The sequence below is a fragment of the Berghia stephanieae genome, chromosome 2 (assembly GCF_034508935.2).
Source record: "Berghia stephanieae isolate SIO BIC M18660-M18661 chromosome 2, UCSD_Bste_1.3, whole genome shotgun sequence".
NCBI classification, from domain to species: Eukaryota; Metazoa; Mollusca; class Gastropoda; order Nudibranchia; family Aeolidiidae; genus Berghia; species Berghia stephanieae.
Window position 1 is genome coordinate 68222782 of NC_088361.1, and position 23804 is coordinate 68246585.

The 23804-nt window shown below is 34.5% G+C and overlaps 1 protein-coding gene across 4 annotated transcripts; it reads left to right on the forward strand.

Annotated features, from left to right (window-relative positions):
• The first annotated feature begins 364 nt into the window (after positions 1-364).
• Positions 365-21351, forward strand: LOC144965397 (uncharacterized). 4 transcript variants are annotated; one of them, XM_078900700.1, is made up of 6 exons: positions 7292-7557; positions 7690-7812; positions 9316-9988; positions 11697-11972; positions 16077-16547; positions 21066-21351. In XM_078900700.1, the coding sequence occupies exons 3-6, from the start codon at positions 9641-9643 to the stop codon at positions 21255-21257; spliced, it is 1287 nt and encodes a 428-aa protein (XP_078756826.1). In that variant the 5' UTR covers positions 7292-7557; positions 7690-7812; positions 9316-9640; the 3' UTR covers positions 21258-21351. The 4 variants fall into 4 exon arrangements, with proteins under 4 accessions (XP_078756824.1, XP_078756827.1, XP_078756826.1 ...); XM_078900698.1 differs by lacking the exons at positions 7292-7557; positions 7690-7812 and adding an exon at positions 365-884; XM_078900701.1 differs by lacking the exons at positions 7292-7557; positions 7690-7812 and adding an exon at positions 673-780.
• Positions 21352-23804: the final 2453 nt, after the last annotated feature.

Sequence of the window (23804 nt, forward strand, 5' to 3'; positions counted from 1 at the left end):
ATTTTTTGGTAACCAACATAATACCAGTTTGACTCGGTGGGCCACACATTACAAACACAGATTTAGCTGATAGTTGAGCTTTTAAATTGATCTTTTTTATATAGTGCAATATCAACTAAACGTGCTCAAAGCGCTTTACAATGGGGTCCCTGGCCAACAGCAACATTTAACATGTAGGACGGGACATGACGCTTGTTAGGCGATATTACAGTTTTTTCGGACAGAGACAGCGCTGTTAACGGCCAAGTACTCGTTTTACACCTGCCTGAGTACGGTGAGAGAATGTGAGTAAAGAGTTTTCTCCAAGGACTCAACTATGCGCCGAGCGAGGCTCGAACCCATGACCTTCCGATCCGTAAGCGAGTGTCATACCACAAGACCCCATAGCCGCACATAGTCTATATATTGAGTTTAGAAGACTGTAAAATTATTCTTGAATAATAGTATTGTTTGATCAACTATAAGGCTATCTATTATTTAATTCAGAAACACAGATTGCGGTATGCGGCAATTATTCGTGTGGACACTCCGTGTATCTGTGTGCTTTACGGTGCCTGACAACGTTACGGTTCATTGAACAAATCGCATGCAGTTTTGACAGGGCTAAATCATTGGACCGTGTTGGTTTGTACTAACGGCTAAGAGCCAGTGTCTTACATTACACGATCTCAATAAAGAGTTACAGATTAATGAACGCAGCAATGATTACTGGTGCCAAGAGGAGTGAGAATATAAGAATTCTTTGAGATACTGGAAATTGGAATATGTTTTGGATATCCAGTTAGTGTCTTCGATTCATACAAATGGGATTTCTATTCTAAATAATTTGTCAACAGTAAAATAGCAGGAATATTGACTTAAGTTTTGATCAAATATAATATACAGTAAGTCTTTTTTTAATGACATAGCAAAGGTTTATTGATTCGTTAACAAACTACAGTAGAATACTATGGGAAAGCAGATTAGTTGTCAAGCAAGGTATACTTACCATTTCAAGTGACACTATTTTTTAATACATGTAACTAAAGCTCACGGAACTTGGCTCTCGAGCACTAAACAATACTTTTTTTTTTACATGATTCTTATTAGTAGCATCATCATCATTATCATCACCACCATTATCACCATCAACATCATCATCACCATCATCATCAATCATCATCATCATCAATCATCATCATCGTCATCATCATCATCATCATCTTCAACACTGCAGTTTCTACCATCCTATATACATCAACCAAATTAATGTAATACTATTCACATGTTCATTCCATTCCAATTCGAGTGAAAAGCTTGTTAATGTTGTTTGCAGTCTCCGTACAGGCATATATATTTCTTTCATAACTTTTAAGATATATCGCAGCGAAGCACGGGCATTTTAGTCGAGTTATAATAATAATAATAATAATAATAATAATAATAATAATAATAATAATAATAATAATAATAATAATAATAATAATAATAATAATAATAATAATAATAATACTGATATGATTATTATTATTATTATTATTATTATTATTATTATTATTATTATTATTATTATTATTATTATTATTATTATTATTATTATTATTATTACTATTATCATCATTATCACCATCGTCATCATCAATTTACCTTCAACATTTAGTTTTATTTTTGAAACTCTGGGTTAAGAATGTTTGACAAGTTGGGAGTAATTTTCCGGTCAAAATGCACAACAGACGGGTCGCCAAATATTCAACTTTATTAACAAGGAAATCATGTTTAAAAAAAAGACTAGAGCATTTATATAGCGCAATATCCACTACACGTGGTCAAAGCGCTTTACAAGAGGTCCCTGGCCAACAGCAACACTTTACACATGACGCCTGTTAGACGATATTACAATTTTTTTCGGACAGAGACAACGCTGTTAATGGCCAGGTACTCATTTTACACCTGAGTACGGTGAGAGAAAGTGAGTAAAGAGCCTTTTCCAAGGGCTCAACTATGCGCCGAGCGAGGCTCTAACCCATCACCTTCCTGTCCGAATGCGAGTGCCATACCACTAGAACACATGGCCGCATATCAGATAGGTCGCCAAATGTTCAACTTCATTCACAAGGAAATCATGTTTCAGAATTTAACCACAACCAGCGTACGCTGAAAGGACTTTTAAAAAATATTGGCCTGTCAACTCGACCTCTCCCTTGAGTACCCAGGTTTGAGAAGGTAATTTTTTTCGATCGATATGTGGAGAACGAATTTTTTGGCCAATTTATTTTTGAGTTGTTTTATTTTCAGAGCAAGCAGTAAAGTCTCAAAAGAGTATTATATTGGGGTTCACCCAATGCTTTATAAATTTTGATCCTGACCGACGTGCACTTATTTGCAGGTCTAATAACCAAATTTATTATGGGCTCATTGTAAAAGAAATCTTTAAAAATGACACAAAATATTTTCTATTACAACCATGTTAAACTAGGCCCATAACTACGTTCGGATGTCAAACCTGCATTTACTTACAAGTTGATCCTGACTTATAAAACAAGTTTTTAAAAATACCTCCGTCAAGGAGAGTGGGTATTATTTTTAGACATCTAAACACTTAATTTCAATTATTCGTATTATTTTAACTGTAATCTTAATTTCAGTCATCTTATTTCGTCTGACATAATACCGGTTTGATAGGATGGGTCACAATAAAAATTATATCACTAGATAGTCAACAAAGCCCGATATTTCTAAGGCTTATCAGCTGATTATACCGTGTCACCCGGAAATAACTCTTTTTGCCCGAAGAGAAAACAAATGGGGCTCTTTGTTACATTTATTTTCCCTTGTTTCGGTTTAAAATTGGTCGATATTTTAGCAAATATTTAGAATAAGGATTGTTAATAGCAAATATTTCTTAAAGAATTGTGTTAATAAATATATACACAACAAACATTAATTACTTTTAAAATCAACCCACGAATAGCCTTCAACAGTCATGACGTCACTTCCCTCGTAATGACGCATGATAACTTAGTAACTGGCTCTAAACTATCGGAACAATGGCGGACGCCCTTATGAAATATTTCACCAACGAGCATAAAAGTGTATCCAGTGGAGAAAAACATTATAAATATGATCTTGTTTTGACTCTTATACATTCTAATCACATGACATATGAAAAGTTCTAGCCAGCATAAAGAATAAAAAGTACCGATTTTCTTTGTTTAGAACCACGATGCTCGCCGTTGCTGGGTAACGTGACATCGGACTATTGAATCCAATTACAGCGGTCTTAGTTTCTGTCAAAGTGTAAAGATGATTATGCAAAGGGTACCTAGATATTGCCAACAATTCTTGTATCATTGGTTAGAAGCAAGAGCTGCCAGATTGTTTAATTGACGTCTTTGTATATTTGGTTACAAAAAACTGAACAACAGTTTTAACTGGTTAAATAAATTCAAAATGCAAGTGCAGACATTGTCATTTTTCATGATGAATTATCTTTTAATTATTATTCCAACATAAAAACGAGTTTTATTTGTATTTTGATGTTTATTTACTTTAAAAAAATGTTATTTTATTAATCTGTTTACCGTTTCTATTTTCCCCCTTGTGACCGTGGTGGTAACTCAATACGTTCTCATATCCTGAAAGATAACTAAGCGATTTTGAACAAGGTCATAAACTGACTTTTAATAATGTCGAATTCAATATTCTTCAGCCGGCGTCATTTCCTTGGGAAAGAAGTTTTCACCAATCCACCCATTACTCCGTTCCACTCGTGTTGAACGAGCAATAAAAATTGCATGGAGGAAACGTAAATGAATCATTTAAAACTCTCTGAGACTCGTGAAACCGTAATGCCCAATATGAATATGCATGTTTATTCAATCATTTATTTGTATTTTTTAAGACCTTTCTTTGTGTTCGTTTAATATAGCCGTTTAATATATAATATAGTCCAGTGATATGACATTCGGCTTATGAACCGTAGGTCCTGAGTTCGCTTCCGTCTGTGAAAATTAAGTCATCAGAAAACCCTTCGCTATAATTTCCTCACCATACTCCGGTATAAAATGAGTACTTGACCGATAGCAGCAGTGTATCTTTTAAAATTAAAAAAACAAAACAATTTACACGCGTAATTTCCCTTCCTGCGTGTTAAGTGTTTCTGTTAGTATTATTCCCGTTGTAAAGCAATTTGAGCACATTTAATAGACAAAGCGCTAAACAAGAATCATTTTTAAAAATTGTTTTTTACTTTGTCTGAAATAGCATTGGTGTGACCGACTTGAAAGACAAAAAAGCATGATGACGTACGATAAACCCCCCGTCTCTTCACGTGTCTCCACACTGGATTCTAGTACAAAGGCCGGCGATCAATTAATCCGATAACGAGACCCGAGTGAACAATAAGCTCCCCAGTTTTATTTGGGAATACTTGTGACAATAGATTTATGATGCTGCTAATCAAAGACAAAATCCCGTATCATGAAAACAAACCTACCATTCTTCCGAACAGCATAAAGAAATAAAATTTAAAAAATACAAATAATAAAACAAAAACACAAAAAACACCCCTCCCTCCCCCACACCCTCTCCCTCCCACCCCCCTCCCCCCCAAAAAAAAAAGAACAACAGCAACAAAATATTTTTTAAAAACAACAACAAAACAACAACAACAATATTTCAGGGGTTTATTTATTTGTTTTTTTTTTTTTGGTCGAGCATAATCTACTATACGTGCTCAAAGTGCTTCACAACCGGGTCCCAATCCAACTTTAAGACTTAACGAGACATGCCGCCTGGGTGGCGATTTTACAGTTTTTCCTCGCCGAGAGTTTCTTACCTCTACGTGAGAATAGACAAATACGGTGATTGGAAACTTTCAAATTTTCAAAATATCGCAATAACTCTTTTAACTCACTCAACTCTAACACCGATTAAATCCGCAGTTTACCCTGGTTACTTTTACCACATGTTAATTTATTACATTTTTATTAGACAAATTATAGGCTTAAAATCACAGCTAATGTTTTTAGTTTTTACATGCTTATGATAGTTGAAAAAAAAACTATCTATGTATATGCTCATTTTTAATACTTTTTTTTCCAATTTTGAAAAGTAGCAAAAAACTGTAGGATTGAGTGAGTAAAGACCTCGTGTGTTCACTCGGGGGATGATGTTGATATAATAGATATCTAATGTCTCTGTTTGACCCTATTTTGACTATACTATGTTTTGTCATTGTATAACAACAGAATAGCAACACCTGCGAAAACAGTCTGACGTGCGTCTCTTATTGGTCTGGCACTTCTACATATTGACATTAGAGAGAGAGAGAGAGAGAGAGAGAGAGAGAGAGAGAGAGAGAGAGAGAGAGAGAGGAAGAGAGAGAGAGAGCGAGAGAGAGAGAGAGGGAGAGAGGGAGAGAGAGAGAGAGCGAGAGAAAGAAAGAGAGAGAGAGAGAGAGTGGGGGGGGGGAGGGGGGAAGAAAGAAGAGAGAGAAATAAAAAAAAAAGAAAGAGAGATAAATATATATATATATATATATATATATATATATATATATATATATATATATATATGTATATATATATAGACAGATAGATAGAAAGATAACCCTAATCAAGGTGAACATATTATTCAACTATAAATGTTTATCAAAAGATCGGATGGCTTTAAAACAAGTTACAAGAGGTCACCAAATAATAGTAAATTAACCAAATTTAAAAAACACACGAAATAAAACACTTAGTAATTAAGATAAACACTCTCCGCCAAATCTAGTCGCCCCAGCTACTCGATCACTGCTTGGTGGACAGAAGTTCATAATAATCTCATAATAACTCAACTTTGGGGTCAAAAATGGCCCGTTTGCTTGTTAGAATAGTCTTTTACTACTTGAGCTGTCTGAATCTCCAAAAACTTTTTAAAAGGGTTTTGTTTAGAAATACTCCCTCCCCCCCCCCCCCCCCCCCCCCCCCAAAAAAAAAAAAAAAAAAAAACAACAAAGAAAAAACCGACACACACACAAAATAAAAACAAATAACAAATAAAAAAAACAAAAACAAAAAAGACCCCACAAAAACCCCAATAAAACAAAAAACAAAAAAAAAAAAACAAAGGAGATATGGTTCTTTAATGAATACTGGAGGTAATGGAGTCTTTGATTCAATAGATTGTTTATTAAATATACCCGTCGCAGATGATCGTTAATTGAAATTTGCAAGATTTAAAAAAGATGATTCATTATAAAATATTATATAATGCATTTAAAGGATAATTCCTATATTAAGCCTTTAGTAAGATAGGATAAGATGAGATATCATCAAATTGAGAAAAACCTTGAGCGACTTAGGTCCTCAAAATATAGGCAACAGTGTGTGTGTATTGTGCTGCTATAGAGTCAATGTAAACAATGAAAGTATCAGCATGCTTATATTCTGACATGAAACTTATCAATCAGTATAGGTGGTAGGGTTTTTGTAAGTAAAACAAAATAAATAAAAATGAATAAGACAAGGTGTGCGGTTTCTTACATAAACTAAGGAGATATACATAAAATGCCGATAGGTTCAAAGGCAGAACCCATAACAGTCATATCTACAATAGCTGTACGATCGTTTGATGAGATCGTCCGTTGCCTCAACTCATGAAAATGGCTTGATATTCTTAACCCATGCTGTTATTCACTCTTTCGCCTCATTTACATAATATGTAAATTACTTGAAAACGTTTCCGTTCGTATCGACTTGAATGTCAACTGGCCGTTGTTTATCACAGGCATGTCATTGTTTTTTGTTTTGTCTTGTTTTGTTAGAAAAGAATTATTTTACAATTTATCATTGATTCTTTTCTTTTAATCATTTTGTAGATATGCAGGTATCTAATTACAATTCTTCAATTTTAAATCAACCCTTTACAGAATTGAGATCTTTTTAACTCGATAGTTCGAAAAGACCTTTTGAGATTATTTTTGACAAATGAAAAGTGATCGTGTTGTTGTTACTGCTTTATGATGAAAAATAGAACTGATCGATAGAGAGTTTGGCTGATTTATTGTTGAAATATACAGATACGTATATAGACCGATTGTGTTCTGTGTACGGTGTCAGTATACTGATATGTAATACAGTTCACAGCTTGATTAATATGCTGATTCCTCGTCAATAAGAAGAAGTTATGATTTAGTGGATGGGTATAGTATGATGGAAGAGAATATCGCTGATTTCAGACAGTATTGTTTAAATAACTGGGTCAATTGCTTTATGTTGTGGTGGGCTCACATGACATGAAATGAAAAAAAAAATTAACATTGTTTTGAACCACAATTGTTCGCCTAAAAGTGTTATGCTCTAACAACCCGGATCATTACATACTAGACACTTTTTATTATAAATCAATTTGTCCCACTGCTGTTGCTTCCACTTGGCATTCCACTGCCTGTTGTATATCTGAGCCACTGTTCCACTGAAAGAAAAGGCCCTTGACTTGTTATCAATCAGGAGTTTGTTCAAGGATTATCGTATCATCGTGTTTGAATTGAGACGAATGGTTTCAAATAACGGGATATCGATAGGCGCACTGGTATATATATATATATATATATATATATATATATATATATATATATATATATATATATATATATATATTTATATATATATATATATATATATATATATATATATATATATATATATATATATATATACACAGGTCATGACGAATTTAAACACACAAAGTAATAGAGTGCAGTCCAGTTGAGTTGGGGAATTAATCATTGTAGGAAAGTGTACCGGTCTAGTGGTTCGATACGATGACAAATGTGCTGCTTTATAGGTGAATTTTACAGTGAATAATTCTCCTTCTTTTCAAATAAAACATCTTATTTCAGGATTGTGATTGATTTACTCGTTTAAGTTAAAGAGTAAAAGTTATTTATTGTATAATAATCAGTTTGTTGGTAAGATAGAAAATACTGCAATAGTAGTTTGTATGGATTGCATATAGATTTTGTGGTATGTATTAATACTGTTGGATTTCTCGTTTTCTTATAGAGTATGACTTTTTGTCTATTACTTCACACGGTTTGTGATAAATTTCGGAGAGAGATATTATTATAAAGTAAAGTTAATTTAGATCTGAAAAGGAAATAGTTTGGCTTCAAATCTCGGCAGTCTAAACGTTATGGGCTCCCGGCAAAACTGAGAAAGACAACGGCGTTACCTCACCAACTGGAAGAACTAGACATTCAAACATAAAGACGATATGAGGAACGAAGAAGAAGATGATGATGAAGAAAAAGAAGAAGAAAAAAGAAACTGTGATCTTGATCGTTTACTAGTCCAGTAGCATTGATTAATTATGGTCAGATTTTTAATAAGTGGCACGCATTTTTCTTCTTTTTTATCAGCTGTCCCTCACTGCACAGCTGCAAATATTTGTATGAACCTCTGAATCAATTTGTCTTAATTAAAAATTATTTTGTCATGAATTTTAAAACACTAGGAAAGGATTTCGCTTGTTACAGGTATACTAAAATCGATAACTGGTCAGGATCGGAACTCATGGATAATTTACAGTATTATGACTTTTCCGCTTATCCATTTTTGAAGGAAATTGTTCAAATGGAATGTTCGATTACTTGAAACTTATATGATGTACATAGTATCTAAATATGAAGGAACGAATGACAATCCTTAACTATCAGACACATCTACATTATTGATAAATCACTTTGTATTCTTCATATAAAAGGTATTTTTAGATAATGCAATCCTAATCTAAGCCTTTAGCCATATTATATTATGTTGAATATTACTGCATCATATTTTGGTTGATATAAAAAGAAATTCAAATGTTTAATGTACATAATGTTATCAAGATTGTACTGAGGAGTGTTTTCACATTCTGTAATAAAATATTTTTCTTTTTAAATAGAAAAGAGAAAGAGAAATGAGAAAACAGCTTATGGAGCTGATACACAATTTTTGTTACCCACTGACAACTTCATGTTATGATTATTGTTGTTGTTTTTTTCTTTTAAATAGAAAAGAGAAAGAGAAATGAGAAAACAGCTTATGGAGCTGATACACAATTACCCAATGACAACTTCATGTTATGATTATTGTTGTTGTTTTTTAAATACTTGATGTGAAAGAAGAAGCATTGCAAAGAATCTTTTCTCAGGCCACGTTTATGTCATATATTGAGTCTCGTTGAATATAAACACGGAGAAAGTCATTTCGCATTTTTTAAAAACAACTTGGTAAAGCCAAGAAGGAAAGGAGATAAAAAGGCTACGAAAATGTGTTCTCATTGATAATCCTGTTCTTTTTTCAGGAAGATGTCTCAACAATGACTTTGACATGGAACACCATGGATTTCCGACAAAGCATACTCAGATTTACAAGTATTATGCGTCTATCATTTTCGATTATATCATAGCAAAGTGATAAATACGTTCTTGGAGACTTCAAGAGGTTTTGTATTCCTCAAGAACTGCTAAAGCAATAACATTTGAAGAATAGCAAACTGAACTCTTGAGAAATAAGTATTCAATAATTGTTTTTACTGACTAATAAGTTAGCAACTTGGCAACTGCCAGATTAACACGCTTTCCTGGATCTACAACTTGAATTGATATCAGGGACAAGAACTCTTTAAAATGCCCCCGCGCGGATTAACGCCTCGACAAAACGGGCAACCAAAATTAATTCGCCCTCGTACCAGTCCAGGATTTTTGTCCAGGCCAGGTCGTGGAATGACCTCTGTACAAGGAGCTCTAAACCCAGAGGATAGAGCAATCCCCGAGGAGGACGAAGAGGGATATGTAGAAGAAGAACACATAGAATTGCTGGAATACGAGTGGCCGGATCTTCCTCCAATTCCATGTATGAAGGATGCTGTCAGTCGTAAACGAGTCAGTCAGGGCATATCATACTTACTTCCGGTTGACAAGGGCAAAAACTCTATCAACAACTGGTTTAGAACAGACCTTCGAGCAATGTTTCAGGTATGTAAACGTCACTTTTTTTCCTGTTTTTTTTTTCACAAAAATGTCGTATTAATTCCATGTACTCATTTAAGATGTCGATTAGATATACTCATTCTTCAAAGTAGTTATTCAGAGCCATTAGACCATGGAGCCGGGGTTTATCCGGTTTCTATAGAGTGAAACAGAAATAGCAATTGCTTGGTGCCCTTAAGATAGGACACTAGTCCTTCTTCAAAACACATTTCGTATTTCTTTTTCGAATAAAAGTAGTAGTTATAGTATAATTGGGAATAGTAGAAATAGTAGTAGTAGACATAGTAGTAGTAGTAGTAGTAGTAGTAGTAGTAGTAGTAGTAGTAGTAGTAGTAGTAGTAGTAGTAGTAGTTGTAGACTTAGTAGTAATAGCAGTAGTAGTAGTAGTAGTAGTAGTAGTAGTAGTAGTAGTAGTAGTAGTAGTAGTAATAGTAGTAGTAGTAGTAGTAGTAGTAGTAGTAGTAGTAGTAGTAGTAGTAATGGAGGTAGTAGTAGTAGTAGTAGTAGTAGTAGTAGTAGTAGTAGTAGTAGTAGTAGTAGTAGTAGTAGTAGTAGTAGTAGTAGTAGTAGTAGTAGTAGTAGTAGTAGTTGTGGTAAGTGAAGCATTACTAGTTTTGGTAGTAGTAGCGGTAGTAGTACTTGTAGTAGTAATTGTACAATAACTACTACTACTACTACTACTACTACTACTACTACTACTACTACTACTACTACTACTACTACTACTACTACTACTATTACAACTACTACTACTACTACTACTACTACTACTACTACTACTACTACTACTACTACTACTACCGCTACTACTATCAAAACTAGTAATGCTTCACTTACCACAAAAACTACTACTACTACTACTACTACTACTACTACTACTACTACTACTACTACTACTACTACTACTTCTACTAGTAGTAGTAGCAGTAGTAGTCGTGGTTGTAGTATTTGTAGTAGTACTCGTAATTGGAATGGTAAAAGCAACAGAAGTAGTAGTTGTAGCAGCAGCAGCAGCAGCAGCAGAAGTAGTGCATGTATAATATAATATATAATATATAATGCATAAACAGATATTTTTCTTAAACTTTTTTCTATAATTTAAACAATGTTATGTGTAACTAAAAATGATTTGAAGTTCCTTCTGCGTATTATATCTTATCATATACAATATTTGCCCCTCCGTGTAAGTAAATCAACAGTTTGTATACAATATGACCGCGGTATACATTTATGACCCTGAACATCAGGGAATCAATGGCGGGGTGCTTTGCCAGTCAGTTTTAGGTTTGTCAATAACCAGAAAGCTGAATTAGATATATGTGACCCATTGCGTCAAAATGGTATTTCATCGAAATGAACTAGACAAAAAAAAAATCAAATAGAATTCAAAATCGTCATGAGAAGGGAATTCTATTTTGTTGAAGTTAAAACAAAACCCAAAATTCTTTTTAAACCCAACAACAACACAATGTTCTCGGTAAAGGAATCTATTTTAACTTAGATTCCAAAGGCTGTGCATAGATAGTAGCATTGTTTAACCTAACATAATATCGTTTTGAGACGAATAGTAACGTATTTAATATGTGACAAAAAAGAAAGTTGGAAAAATGCTGCGATCGACCATATATGAAACCTTTTTCATCAACGAATGACCAAGTGTTCATTATTTTTTTCCAAATATATCATTCAACAGGAACCCTATGCAAGTGACAACCTCCAATACGATGATAACAGAGTAAAACTAAGTGCCGAGGTCCATTTTCTAAGTAACACGGCAGACACCAAGTGGACAAATCAGCATCTAAGTTCAATTCAGATGAATCTCAACGCTGACTCGGAAAAAGCCAGAAAACTCTACGTCCATTCAGCTCCTACTGGAGGAGTGGCCAGTAGAAGAATGGGAATTGATCCCAAAAAACTCAGAAAACGCTCAAATCTATTCCTCCCAGTGAAAGCGAGCAAAGCACAGGTATTTGTCTTATTGTAATATGAGTATCATTTTAGGAGCGTTTTTAAGCTCTAATGAAGCAGGGTTATAGATGAATTGGAAATTCAATGATAGAAAGACATATGAACTGTACCTTTACCTAGAATCATAGTATTTGTTTTTCATCCGCAATACTTAAATCAGCATTATTATCCTAACTGACTTATTTCCCGTGATTCCCCATGAGACTCAGTAGTCTCAACTATACTCTTCTAGCGTACCTGACACTTGACATCAGCTTGGCTGGAGCAATTACAGTTCTTTTTTCTTCACCTCTTTGTTCATATATCCGTGTCTTTATTAAATCAGTAATTTGCATCCCAAAAATGTCAGTTTGATTCATTTAGAAAAAAAAAAATATCAGTAATTAAGACCGGTGCCATCCCCAGGACATAGATTGAAAAATAAGGTGGAAAAAATTTTACAACAATTCTTCTCATCTGTTCCTTTCTTTCTTTTTTCTTTCTTTCTTTATTCTTTCTTTCTTTATATGATAATAAGAGTAAATCTGTCTCATGCCACCGTCAGCTTTAGGCGTTCCGAGGCTTCATGAACATTACGATTTGACACACCATATACTTTCCAGAATTCGGCCCCCTGTGTCGATGAAAAAAGATCCAACTTTCATTCTCTATGCAGGAGTCCTATTGTTCTCCTGGCTCTGAATTTGGATTGTGATCATCCCTTAGAAATTTAAATAAAGCTTTCCCATCCTTGATGTTAATGTTTATTTCTATCATGACTGTTGGAAATATGTGACCAACTCTTGGTACTGGAATTCTTTCCTGGCTTACAAAAGGAAGCAGAATGTTGCTGTCGTGTGTCTTGACGGCTAAACTATTAACTCTGAAACTCTTAGATAAGTTTTTCTTCTTTTTTTTTGTGTGTGAATCTCTTATGGTGCGTGAGGAGCCGATAGCTCAATGGTAGAGCCCTCCTTCAAAAGCAAAGTGATATGTACAGATCCCAGATACAGTTGTTTTTTTTTTTTAAAAGATCATTGAACAACCAGCAATAATTAAGAAACTGCGTCTTTTTGATCTGGCAGAAAGTACTTTGTAGTAGACAGTTATCCTATCCAATGGGGTAGCAACCAACTGCTACATTTCCGGCCCTATGGGTCTAAATGACTATTTAGCATAATGATTACCCAACAAAATCGGCAACATATACATGCTTTCTGTTTGTTCTTATTCCAAACAGTAGTTTATTACTTTCAAGATATAATTGTGATTTTTGAAAACTTTCCCGAATCTAAAAGATCAAAAGTATGTTTTTAAAGAAAAGCTTTAGACAATGGTTTTCGGAGATATATAATATAAAAGGCAAATTAAGATACGATAATTTTAATTTGGATTCATTGTGAACAATAATCGTTGCGTCACATTCTCCTCACTTTCAGCTCTAAACTCTCTTTTCGATTTGGCAGTCACAATGGTATCAATCATCTTCTCATAGAATACTCAATAATAAGCTCAATAGTGTCTTGAATCGGATAGTGTAATGTCATTTCTTTGTGCCGATTGCATTATGAAAATAAAACTGTTGAAACGTTGTTGAGGACCTGAAGGGCAGTGGAAGAAATAATGATTAAACCTTTTTAGTGTGGAGAAAAACCCGATTTTACTTTAGCATAAAACAAACCTATTGTTACTAGGCGTCCCTGTTATTCTTGGTAACAAAACGTAGAGAATTCAACAAAAACATTTTTCCTGCACTCATCCCGTTGATATTCATAACCAAGGATATACGGGGCCACAAAACAGACGCAGTTTGAAAGTAACATCGGGACCCCCCAAGGAGATAGTCTGAGCCCGATTCTGTTCACAATATACTTAGAACACGCTCTGAAAGAAGTTCGAAAAGTCATTCCAAAACCAACGACTCATATTGAGAATGCAATCCCTAGAGATATCGCCTATGCAGATGATGTCGATTTTATTGGATCAACACCAGCAAATATAGACATCATACAAAATACCCTCATGAAATATAACCTCCAAGTCAATGCCAATAAAACCGAATTTACAACAATATCGAGGAACAAAGAGGAATGGAAAAGAACAAAGAAAGTCGGCTCACTAATTGGAGACACCGAGGATGTACAAAGAAGAAAACAGCTATCAAACGCCGCACTCAGTAAACTCACCAATGTATGGATTAGAGGTGACAAAATAAAGAGAAAAACCAAACTGAAACTGTACCGTGCTCTTGTAAAACCGGTACTTCTGTATAACTGCGGCACGTGGGCGTTGACAAAATCCGAAGAAGAACATCTGGATGCCTTCCATCGCACACAGCTAAGAAGGGTACTGGACATCAAATACCCAAAAAAGACCTCAAATGAATCACTCTATAAGATCACAAAAGAAAGACCAATCTCCCTTGTCATTTTACAACAACGATGGCAACTTACTACGCAGGGACAAAAACATACCAGCTAACCAAGCCATGTCGGGATACTTCCAAAAACACGGGAACCTTTTCAGAAGAAGACCGATCACAACACTCCCTGTGATCCTAAACAAAAACCTCACAACACTTGGACAAAGCATTAGTCTCATAACGGCAGGGGACCTTGAAAATCTGAGAACCCTAGCAGAGGACCGGCAATATTGGAGACACCTCACACAGGAAAAACTGGAAACAGCCAAGGCGACCCGATCTTTCGGTCGAGACGCGAAAGGCATCTAAGTCAAGTAAGTCAAGTCATCCCGTTTTATTAAAAAAATATATTTCGCGTCGTAATGATGGCGTTACCACAGTGATAGTGACAAATACATTTATTGATGTCGTTTAAATTGTCACCCAACTGATGTAATTAATGATAAATCTTGATAAGAATAACAATTTTGAGGTTATTTGAGGAGTTTTATTATTGCGGTTATGTGGTCTAGTGGTATGACACTCGCCTTCGACTCGGAAGGCCCTGGTTTCGAATTCCAAGCGGCGCAGAGTGAGTCATTGGAAAAGGTTCTTTACTCACATTTTCTCACCGTACTCAGGTGTATAATTAGTACTTAGCCGTTAACAGCTTTGTCTCTGTCCGGAAAAAAATGTAATATCGCCTAACAGGCGTCATGTATCGTCCCATATGTTTAGTGTTGCAGTTGGCTAGGGAACTTGCCAAGCGCTTTTAGCACGTTTAGTATATATTGCGCGTATAAAAGCTCATTTAAAAAAAAAAAAAGAATATTCTTGAACCCCAGCCTTTAAAATCTCGAATTCGTTTCCAACGTGCGCTTCAAAGGTCCTGCAGCGATATTGGGAACTCGTTCGAAACTCTAACCGTAGTTCAAGTATCTTATTCTTATAATGTCACACTGAATAATATGTCTTTTTAAAGGATATATTTGTTTCTCCTCTTCACATGACTGAGCAATAAAACAGCTTTGTTCGATTTAATTCGTGTTGAACTTTTTACCTTTAAACTTTGGACACATGATTCAAACAAAATAACGACAACTTTTGAAAGGGTCGCATTCTCTCTTGCAAAAATAGAGGATTTATACATATAAAACATCTATTTAAAAACGTTCTCTTATTTGTATGTTTTCAAATTATTTCCACAGACCTGTTTGGTTTTAAAATTCAAATAGCTATTTATTGCCATCAAACCAACGAAGGTAGTAAACAAATCACTTAATGTTCATGCCTGATAAAAAAGGCAATTATATAAAATTTAAAAAACGGAGTTGTGGCAGTGTCAATCGTGTGTATTTTGTTGATTCATTAAAAAGGATAATATGTGTTATTGATACAATTGTATCCAATACGCCGTTCCACCCCCCATGACATTCAGATTTCAATATGTTCAATGTGTTTTATTATCATCTCTGCCATGCTTCAGTAAGCAGGATAGATCTTAGTGTAAAGATAACTCACTTGAACGATTTTACAAGTTGTCAGCTGACAACATTAAAGGGTCGTATGTTTATGTCTTTTTAAAGGAATAATAAGGGACAATGTTGAACAGCCTATTGAACGTAAATTCAAAGCAACCTGAACGTTTAAATTGTATCACTTTTGTTTATAGACGTATTATTAACTTTATATTATGATTTATTAACATTTACCGTCCAACAGGTATCGCCAGAGATCGTGAAGTTAAGAGAGGAAGCCACTCAAATAATCAAACAAGGAATGGCCTATGACGAGGAAGGAGATAAACTATCTCAAAAAGACAACACAGACCACAATGGTACAACAAACGGGGGCAAGAACTACAAAAACAGCCTCAAAACTGGTATTAACAGTGATACCAATAATAATCTCATGAACAGCACACATTCTTTTAGTAATAGCCACATTCAACGTAATATCCAAAGTGGTGATAAATTGAACCACACTTTCAATAACAGGAACAGTGTTGTAAACAATACAAGCGTAGATAAAAACAATAATATTAGCAAAGACAATGATCTGAACAATACACGACTGAAACATCGTGGAGAAAGATCCAAGGGTGCCGGAGACAATCAAAACATGCTGACGACATATGGTGGTAGTTTCCTACAGGACAGTCACGGTGCAACGTTACTCAAAGAAAAATTAGAGGTGAGTAGGATAATATAGGATTCTTTCACCTCAATGTATTTATTAAACGAGTTATTTTTATCGTGCCCAATAACGCAACGAGCTTGCGACTATGTGGTATTATTGCACGATAAAATAAAACGAGTTTAATAGATACAAAGAAATGAAAGAACGTGTTTATTCCACCCATACAAGTAAGATTATTAGATATTTTGTAACCAAATGGTATGGTATTAGTACTTCTATTTACCATAATTTGTATCTTTTTTCCCCTTCTGCTTGAATGACAATTTGGCCTAAAACTAAAAAAGCGTTGAAATTGTATTCATGCGCACCTAAAGATTCTTTATAATTGCCAATCAGCTATCTTTTACACCTTATTTCACACCAATAATATTTGCGAAAATATTTTGCACTCGTTGAATATTTTTTTATTCAACGTGATCAAAGCAGTATTTAACGATAACGTATTTATTAAGAAATTTTAGTGATTTCCAATGAGAGGAGTGTGAGAATGCTATAATATTGGGATGATACCATGATCCAATCACTTACTATTGGAGAAATAGCATAACAGAAAAAAAAATACTCCTTCCGCCACGGCACCATGCATTAGATAACGTCACCTTGGAATGTAGATAATCCACCACACACGATGTCTGATATCAACAGGAATCACCCATCCTGTCCAAAGTGAGCAACCTGGGGGTTAACAATCTTGCCCAAGGAAGAAAACGAAAGCGTCTGTAGCGGGACTCGAACCCCGGACCTTCCGGATCACATTGCATTGCCTTAACCACTCGGTCACTCATTTGCTGGTCTGATTATACAAATTATTATAAGCTCATTTTTGTTGTAATAGCAAAGCAAAATGTTGTCCATTACAACAATGTTAACCAAAATTGCATTAATATATGACCTGATATAATATGACCTGTAAATAATTATGTGTTCGTAGATGAAAGTAAAACCGGAGATTAATACTTAGTTAATAGCTCAATTGTTGTGGTGATTACTATTCAATATCTCAATGTAAGACTTTTAAATCATGATTACTGAGTGGCAGCTCATGATATTATAATAAGTAGCCGAATATACACGTCTATGTCCGAATTCACACTGAGATTTTTTTTATGACTCCGATAATCTTATATATTCAGTCTATTCAAACCTTTTAGTACACATTTCGAAATTGGTAAAATATATCACATGACATTTTTTACACATCAGTAAAGCTTTTTTTAAAGCGTTGCAATGAAATACAGCTGGCTTTTTTTTTCTTCTAACCTGTTAATTGTGGATACTTTTTTTTCAATAGTTTGTGCAAAACGGTAATAGACCGTCTTTATCGCTCGATAATATTTTAATTCTATTGTCTAACATTTTTATAAAGATTCAAGTGAAAATATTTTGCTCCATACCAAAATGAATTTTATCCAAGTGAGCAGGTCTGAACACAGAACGGAATGATGGGTTTAATTAAAAATTGTTTTAATGGACTGTGGTGCTATTTGCTTTTGTCTTAATGATACCTTTATAGTTTTTCAATTGTGGAGAGTCAGAGAGAGAGAGATAGATAGATAGATAGAGAGAGAGAGAGAAAGAGAGAGAGAGAGAGAGAGAGAGAGAATAGAAAGACACAAAGCATGTAAAAAGAAAATAAGAATAAAACGTATTTCCTAACCTACAATACTTTACTATATTTTGTTTATTCGCATAACTAAATCAGAATATTATTAAAGTTTGACGGCATGTCAGTTAGAGTAATCAGCTCATAATAATTTGGGTTATCAGACCCGCAAATATGTACACGTCGATTTATATCATTAAACTGGAACTGAAAGATATAACTATAATAAATATAAACTCAAGAATGTACAAAGTCGCTCCTTTAGATCTGATGCTCCAAAGAACAATTGTTTTGAAATGAAAAGAAGCCATTTAATACGATGCCTCAAGCCTTATTCTATTGCTATGTATTAGTCTAATAACCTTAAAGAGGAATCTATAGTTCATAGCTATGTGTACAAAAATCTTCATGGCCAATATACACACACACACACATATATATATATATATATATATATATATATATATATATATATATATATATATATATATATATAGTGAAATATTACTATGTTCTTGTCATTATTTATAAATCAAGTTTTGCAATTGGGGCCTTAATATCATACACGATTCTTTGTCATGCTCTGGAGCTTCACGAGTGTTAAATGAAATAAATAATTCATTTTTAAAAAATTCCATATACCAAATTTCCACTGATGAAATGGTGGGTCATTAAATTTCTCTTCCGGAATGAAACTAACAATGGCAATAGTTCTTAGGGAGACGAGAACAAATCAATATACCCAATAGAGGAGAATAGTAGTAACGCTTTTTTTATTATACAATTCATCCCATTTCCAAAGACTAGGATTTCACTTTGAACTAAACCAATGAGGAGAATAAGGTATATATTTGCGTCACGTCATCATCATATTAATCTCCCCCATTCCCACCTCTACCCACCCGCACCACTAAAAATATGATTGGCTCTACCGATCGAAATCAAGTTGCAAGAAACTATTGGATCTAATGCCAAAGGTCTCCAAAACAGAAAATACATACTTGATATACATTTATTGTTTATGAAAAGAAAAACAGAAAACGAACAATCACATTTATTTCATTTATAAAACTCGTATTTAAAAGTTATCGAGTACTCTTAAAAACTACAAGACCAGGTCTATATATCTAGAACTGTTTCTTGACTTCTTTTACAGTAAAGGGTCTGAACCTCAACTGGATTCTGATCATGAATCACAGCTTCTTCCGCTGCATTTCTTCCTCTTTGAACCCGTTTCACCCGGGGTAATTTGTTAAAGTCAGAATTGTCATGGCTTTTTAATGGTATCTACGCCAAAAGCACCGGCTTAAAGATAGGAAAATTACAGGGTTGATGAAGATATTTCTGCTCCCCATAAATTATGAAAGGTTTTATAACTTTTCACATTACTCTTTGTTAACTATTTTTTTAAAAATCAATCCTCGTTGATTGGACATATTCAATTCAGAAAGGAGCAAAGAATCCAAAACTTTTTTTCCATCAGCTTGTCCAATAAATTCTTTCACGTGCATCAGAATATAATTTATAGATCTATATACTAAGACTTGTGGATAAACACAACCATCTCATAGGAACACATGTGTGATGTCAAAAATTGGTTCCAATCTCATTAGAAGTGTAAAACCTCTCATCCGGAGGACTGGATACATACCTTGTGTAATTGGTTTCAGAGTGATGACATCTTATTTTCTAGTCTAAATATATGCTGGTTATCAATAAAGATCAGCCAGCCTCGATCTCTTACGTCCCTTAATCCTAAGAATCTGCCTATACATCCTGCTACGAAAATAGTTTTGCACCTTATGTCTGGTGCGAAGGGTTAATGCTCAAACTTGCAAAAGTCATATTGAAAAAAAAAAGTACAGTCATACACTTAAAAAAGACATTGAAGTTATTCTCTTCAATCTTAGGGGAAAGACATATCCACGTCGCCCTGGGGGACCCCACGAGCAAAGTCAGGAAACTGGGGGATGGGGTCCCTCAGGGATCTGTTCTGGCGCCATTGTTGTTTAATTAATGTCTACATTAGCGACATGCCGAACACTTCACTTTATTGGCTTTGTGATCTTATGATATAACACTCCTCTCCCGACCTGTAGCTCCCTATTTCAGTTCCTATATATATATATATATATATATATATATATATATATATATATATATATATATATATATATATATAAAATGGGGTCTGTTCGTTGAGAATCTGGTTGAACATTGCACTGTGATTCAGCTGCCTGGCGCGTTCAATGAATAGAATTCTTTTTTTTTGTCAGATCAAGCATATATTGTCAAACTATTATAGTATGTAAAACGATTAAAAGCTGCTGCTTATCATTATGAAAAAGGCTCTTTACTCACATTTTCTCACCGAACTCAAAGGCAAAAGAGTTCTCATCGGAAAAAAATTATAATAGCACATAGATGGTGTCATGCCAGTCCAACATATCAAATATTTCTGTTGGCTCGAGACACCCACATATATGTGGATATTGCGCTTAATAAAAGCTTATTATTTTTTTTTGTTTGTTTGCTCTCTTTGCTTCTTATATCTATCTAATTATTTCAATTCCCCCAGTGTGTGTGTGTGTGTTGTTTTTTTTTTCGCTCTCTCACTCCCTCTCTCCTCATCTATCTATCCATGTGTCTATCCATCTATCTATCTATCTATCCATCTATATCTGTTTATGCGTCAATTTCTCTCTCTCTCTCTCTCTCTCTCTTTCTCTCTCTCTCTTTCTCTCTCTCACTCTCTCTCTCTCTCTTTCTCTCTCACTCTCTCTCTCTTTTTCTCTTTCTCTCTAATCTCTCTTTAATCTTTTCTTTCTTTCTATGTAAACAAAACTTTATTCTGTTTCCTTGTAAAAATCAACGAATATATCGAAGTCTATAACCTGTTCATTTTCCAGAATCTCAACATCCAGCAACAAAGGTTTTCGAACTACGAAGACTTACGGAACACCTCGCCACCCAAACCGGTAATTCCCGAGGAGTTTTCATCCCCCTATTTGGACAAACACGAGAACCAGAGGGTTTGGGAATGGCTACATTATGGCGAGTCCATGAACGATTTTGAATATTTTTTGTCGGTTTGTGGGTGAATTGTGTTAATTTAATTTGTTGATCCTTCTTTGTTAATAATGACATTTATTCATATCTTATACTTGTGTTGAATAAATTGAATATTGCAGATGTCCTATGTGTTTTGCTTGTATGTCTTTTACGAAAGATAAATTGAATACACTCAACTACACCGAAATCGCGGTCCTCCAGATTCTAAACAGTTTTCACAGTTTTTTAAATATACGATTATTATGTTGTGCCATTGTATGACCTTATATAGAAAATCTATGCATTGCAGTGTCAAATCATTGAGATAAAAACTCACAAACTGGAGGCCAATCCAACAGTAGCCCTCGTACGTATAGCCTGACACTAGAACTTGTGTGATGTCATTTGTTATAGTCGAGCTTTAACCGCTGTTAAATAAGTCCTTTCTACAACGAAGTCTCAGACTAGTCATACTCATTTGAATTTTGGAGTAAAAATTTTCCCTACAAAATGAATTTTGTCAGAAAAAAAATCTTCTGCATTCCTGATAATTTTGCAAATCTCTGTTTACTCCTCTCCATAACTCATCAAATGGATGAGAGAATTATGTGACTAATTAGGTGAATACATGGAAATGTAAAATATATTACTTTATTTCATAGCCTTATAGTATGTCTAAGATATTTATACAACTTTCAATGTCTTGACACTGCCTCGGGAAGATTGCTGACAAACGGTCTATCGATTTTATGTATTGGTGAACAGACATTAATATATTCCAAAGATTCAGAGTATCGTCTCTGTTGTATATTAGACTCAAGATCTGAGGACTTGAAAAAGTATTGAACAAAAATGATTTCAAATGTAAAATAAGAATGAAATACTTAATTAGCATTGAATATTTTGGGGTCAAAACCCTTCTTCGACCAATTACAAAAACATATAATACTCTAATGCTTCACGTAATATTTTACGTGAGACACTACCGTTTTAATTGGTTTTCTTTGTGAGGGAGAACAGGATTTGCGTCCGATGCGTCCATTGTTAAGTATTTTGTTATTTTGTTGAAGCTGTTTTCCTTATTAAGAATAGATTATATTCAATAGACTATTTTATATTGTTTTATTATGATGTAAACAGCTGAGACGTCTAGATCTAAAACACAATTGCCGTACGGTTTGATAATATAATGTACAATTAAGCTGGATAAGATCAGTCTTCTGGCCAACAATAACTGTTATTGTACTTTGCTTCAAGTTGGCTCTGAATCAATCTTATGATTGGTGTTTGCCAGCGGACAAAAGAAAAGTGTTGATCTTATCATTGATTGAGTGTTCGCGACCTCTAACTTACAAGGAATAAAAAAGATTATAGCAGTTTGCCAACATTTTTATTACGATCATTTGATATTTGAGGTCGGTCATGACGTAGTCTTAGCCAACAATTATTGACCTTTGTGTTTTGACACGAGTAGGACTCCGTAATAGATTGTTGGTGCCAACTATTATGAAGTGTCGAGTTCGTTATGTTAAATTATTCATTGAATGACATTTATTAAGACGTGACTGTGAGAGAATAATAACTCAGGGGACGACTACCTCTGAAGCAACATGATTGTATTACTTTTTTCATGCAGTTTGTTGTTGACTAAAGACTAAATAGATTTGAATAGAAGATATTCATTTTTTTAATGGTACCGAGTTCAACCTTGGCCTTCGTTAACTAAAGACCAAAATATTACGTCACAAAATAAGACAATGATCACCAAACAAAAGTAAAAAGTGAGTTATTAGAAGTGCTCAAGGAAACAAATGATCCCAATGGTTGAGTTACTGATTACAACTTACAACTATCTTGTCTCCTTGATCTTCGTTTTCTTTTATGACGAATGACGAATTTTTTGGGTTAGTATCAGGCTTTTAGTTTACGAAGGCTACGGTTCAATCGTAGGACCCACTACGACCCACCCCGTTCAACCCACTAGGACTTCTAGTTTGACGTCATTTTTTAGGTTTGTGCAGCGTCTAGTGAGATGTCATTAGTTGTGCTCAAGGAAACAAGTGATTCCATCGGCTGAACTATTGAATACAACAAACGATTTGTTTTTGTTTTTTTGTGTGGCCAAAGTTCTTCTTTGTGACGTCTTTCGACGTCATTTTTTGGTCAGTGTGCTAAAAGGTAACTATGGCAACGATCCGGCCATTAGTTTACGAAGGCCATGGTTCAACTCATCGCTGTGTTATCTTGAGCAAGTCAAACCGGCCGAGCTAACTTTGCGGCGCTATACTGCGGCTAATGCCTGGGTTTTTCCAGTGTTCCCTTGAAATAGACTCTAAATAAAAAATTCCTCTTTGGGCTGAAGAAAAGGATTTAACTTTTAAAAAATCTAAATACAAACAGGGACCATCTAGGTAAAAATCTTGCCCTGTAAACAACAGTCAAAATAAACGCAAAACCCTGAGAATATTCGCAATTTCGCACGCCCGCGCGCGCGCGCGTGTGTGTGTAATTATATACAGGCAGTGACAGATATAATAAAATAGTTAGATAGTACAAAAATGTGCCTAACAGATTATGACTTGTAATGCATGAAATGC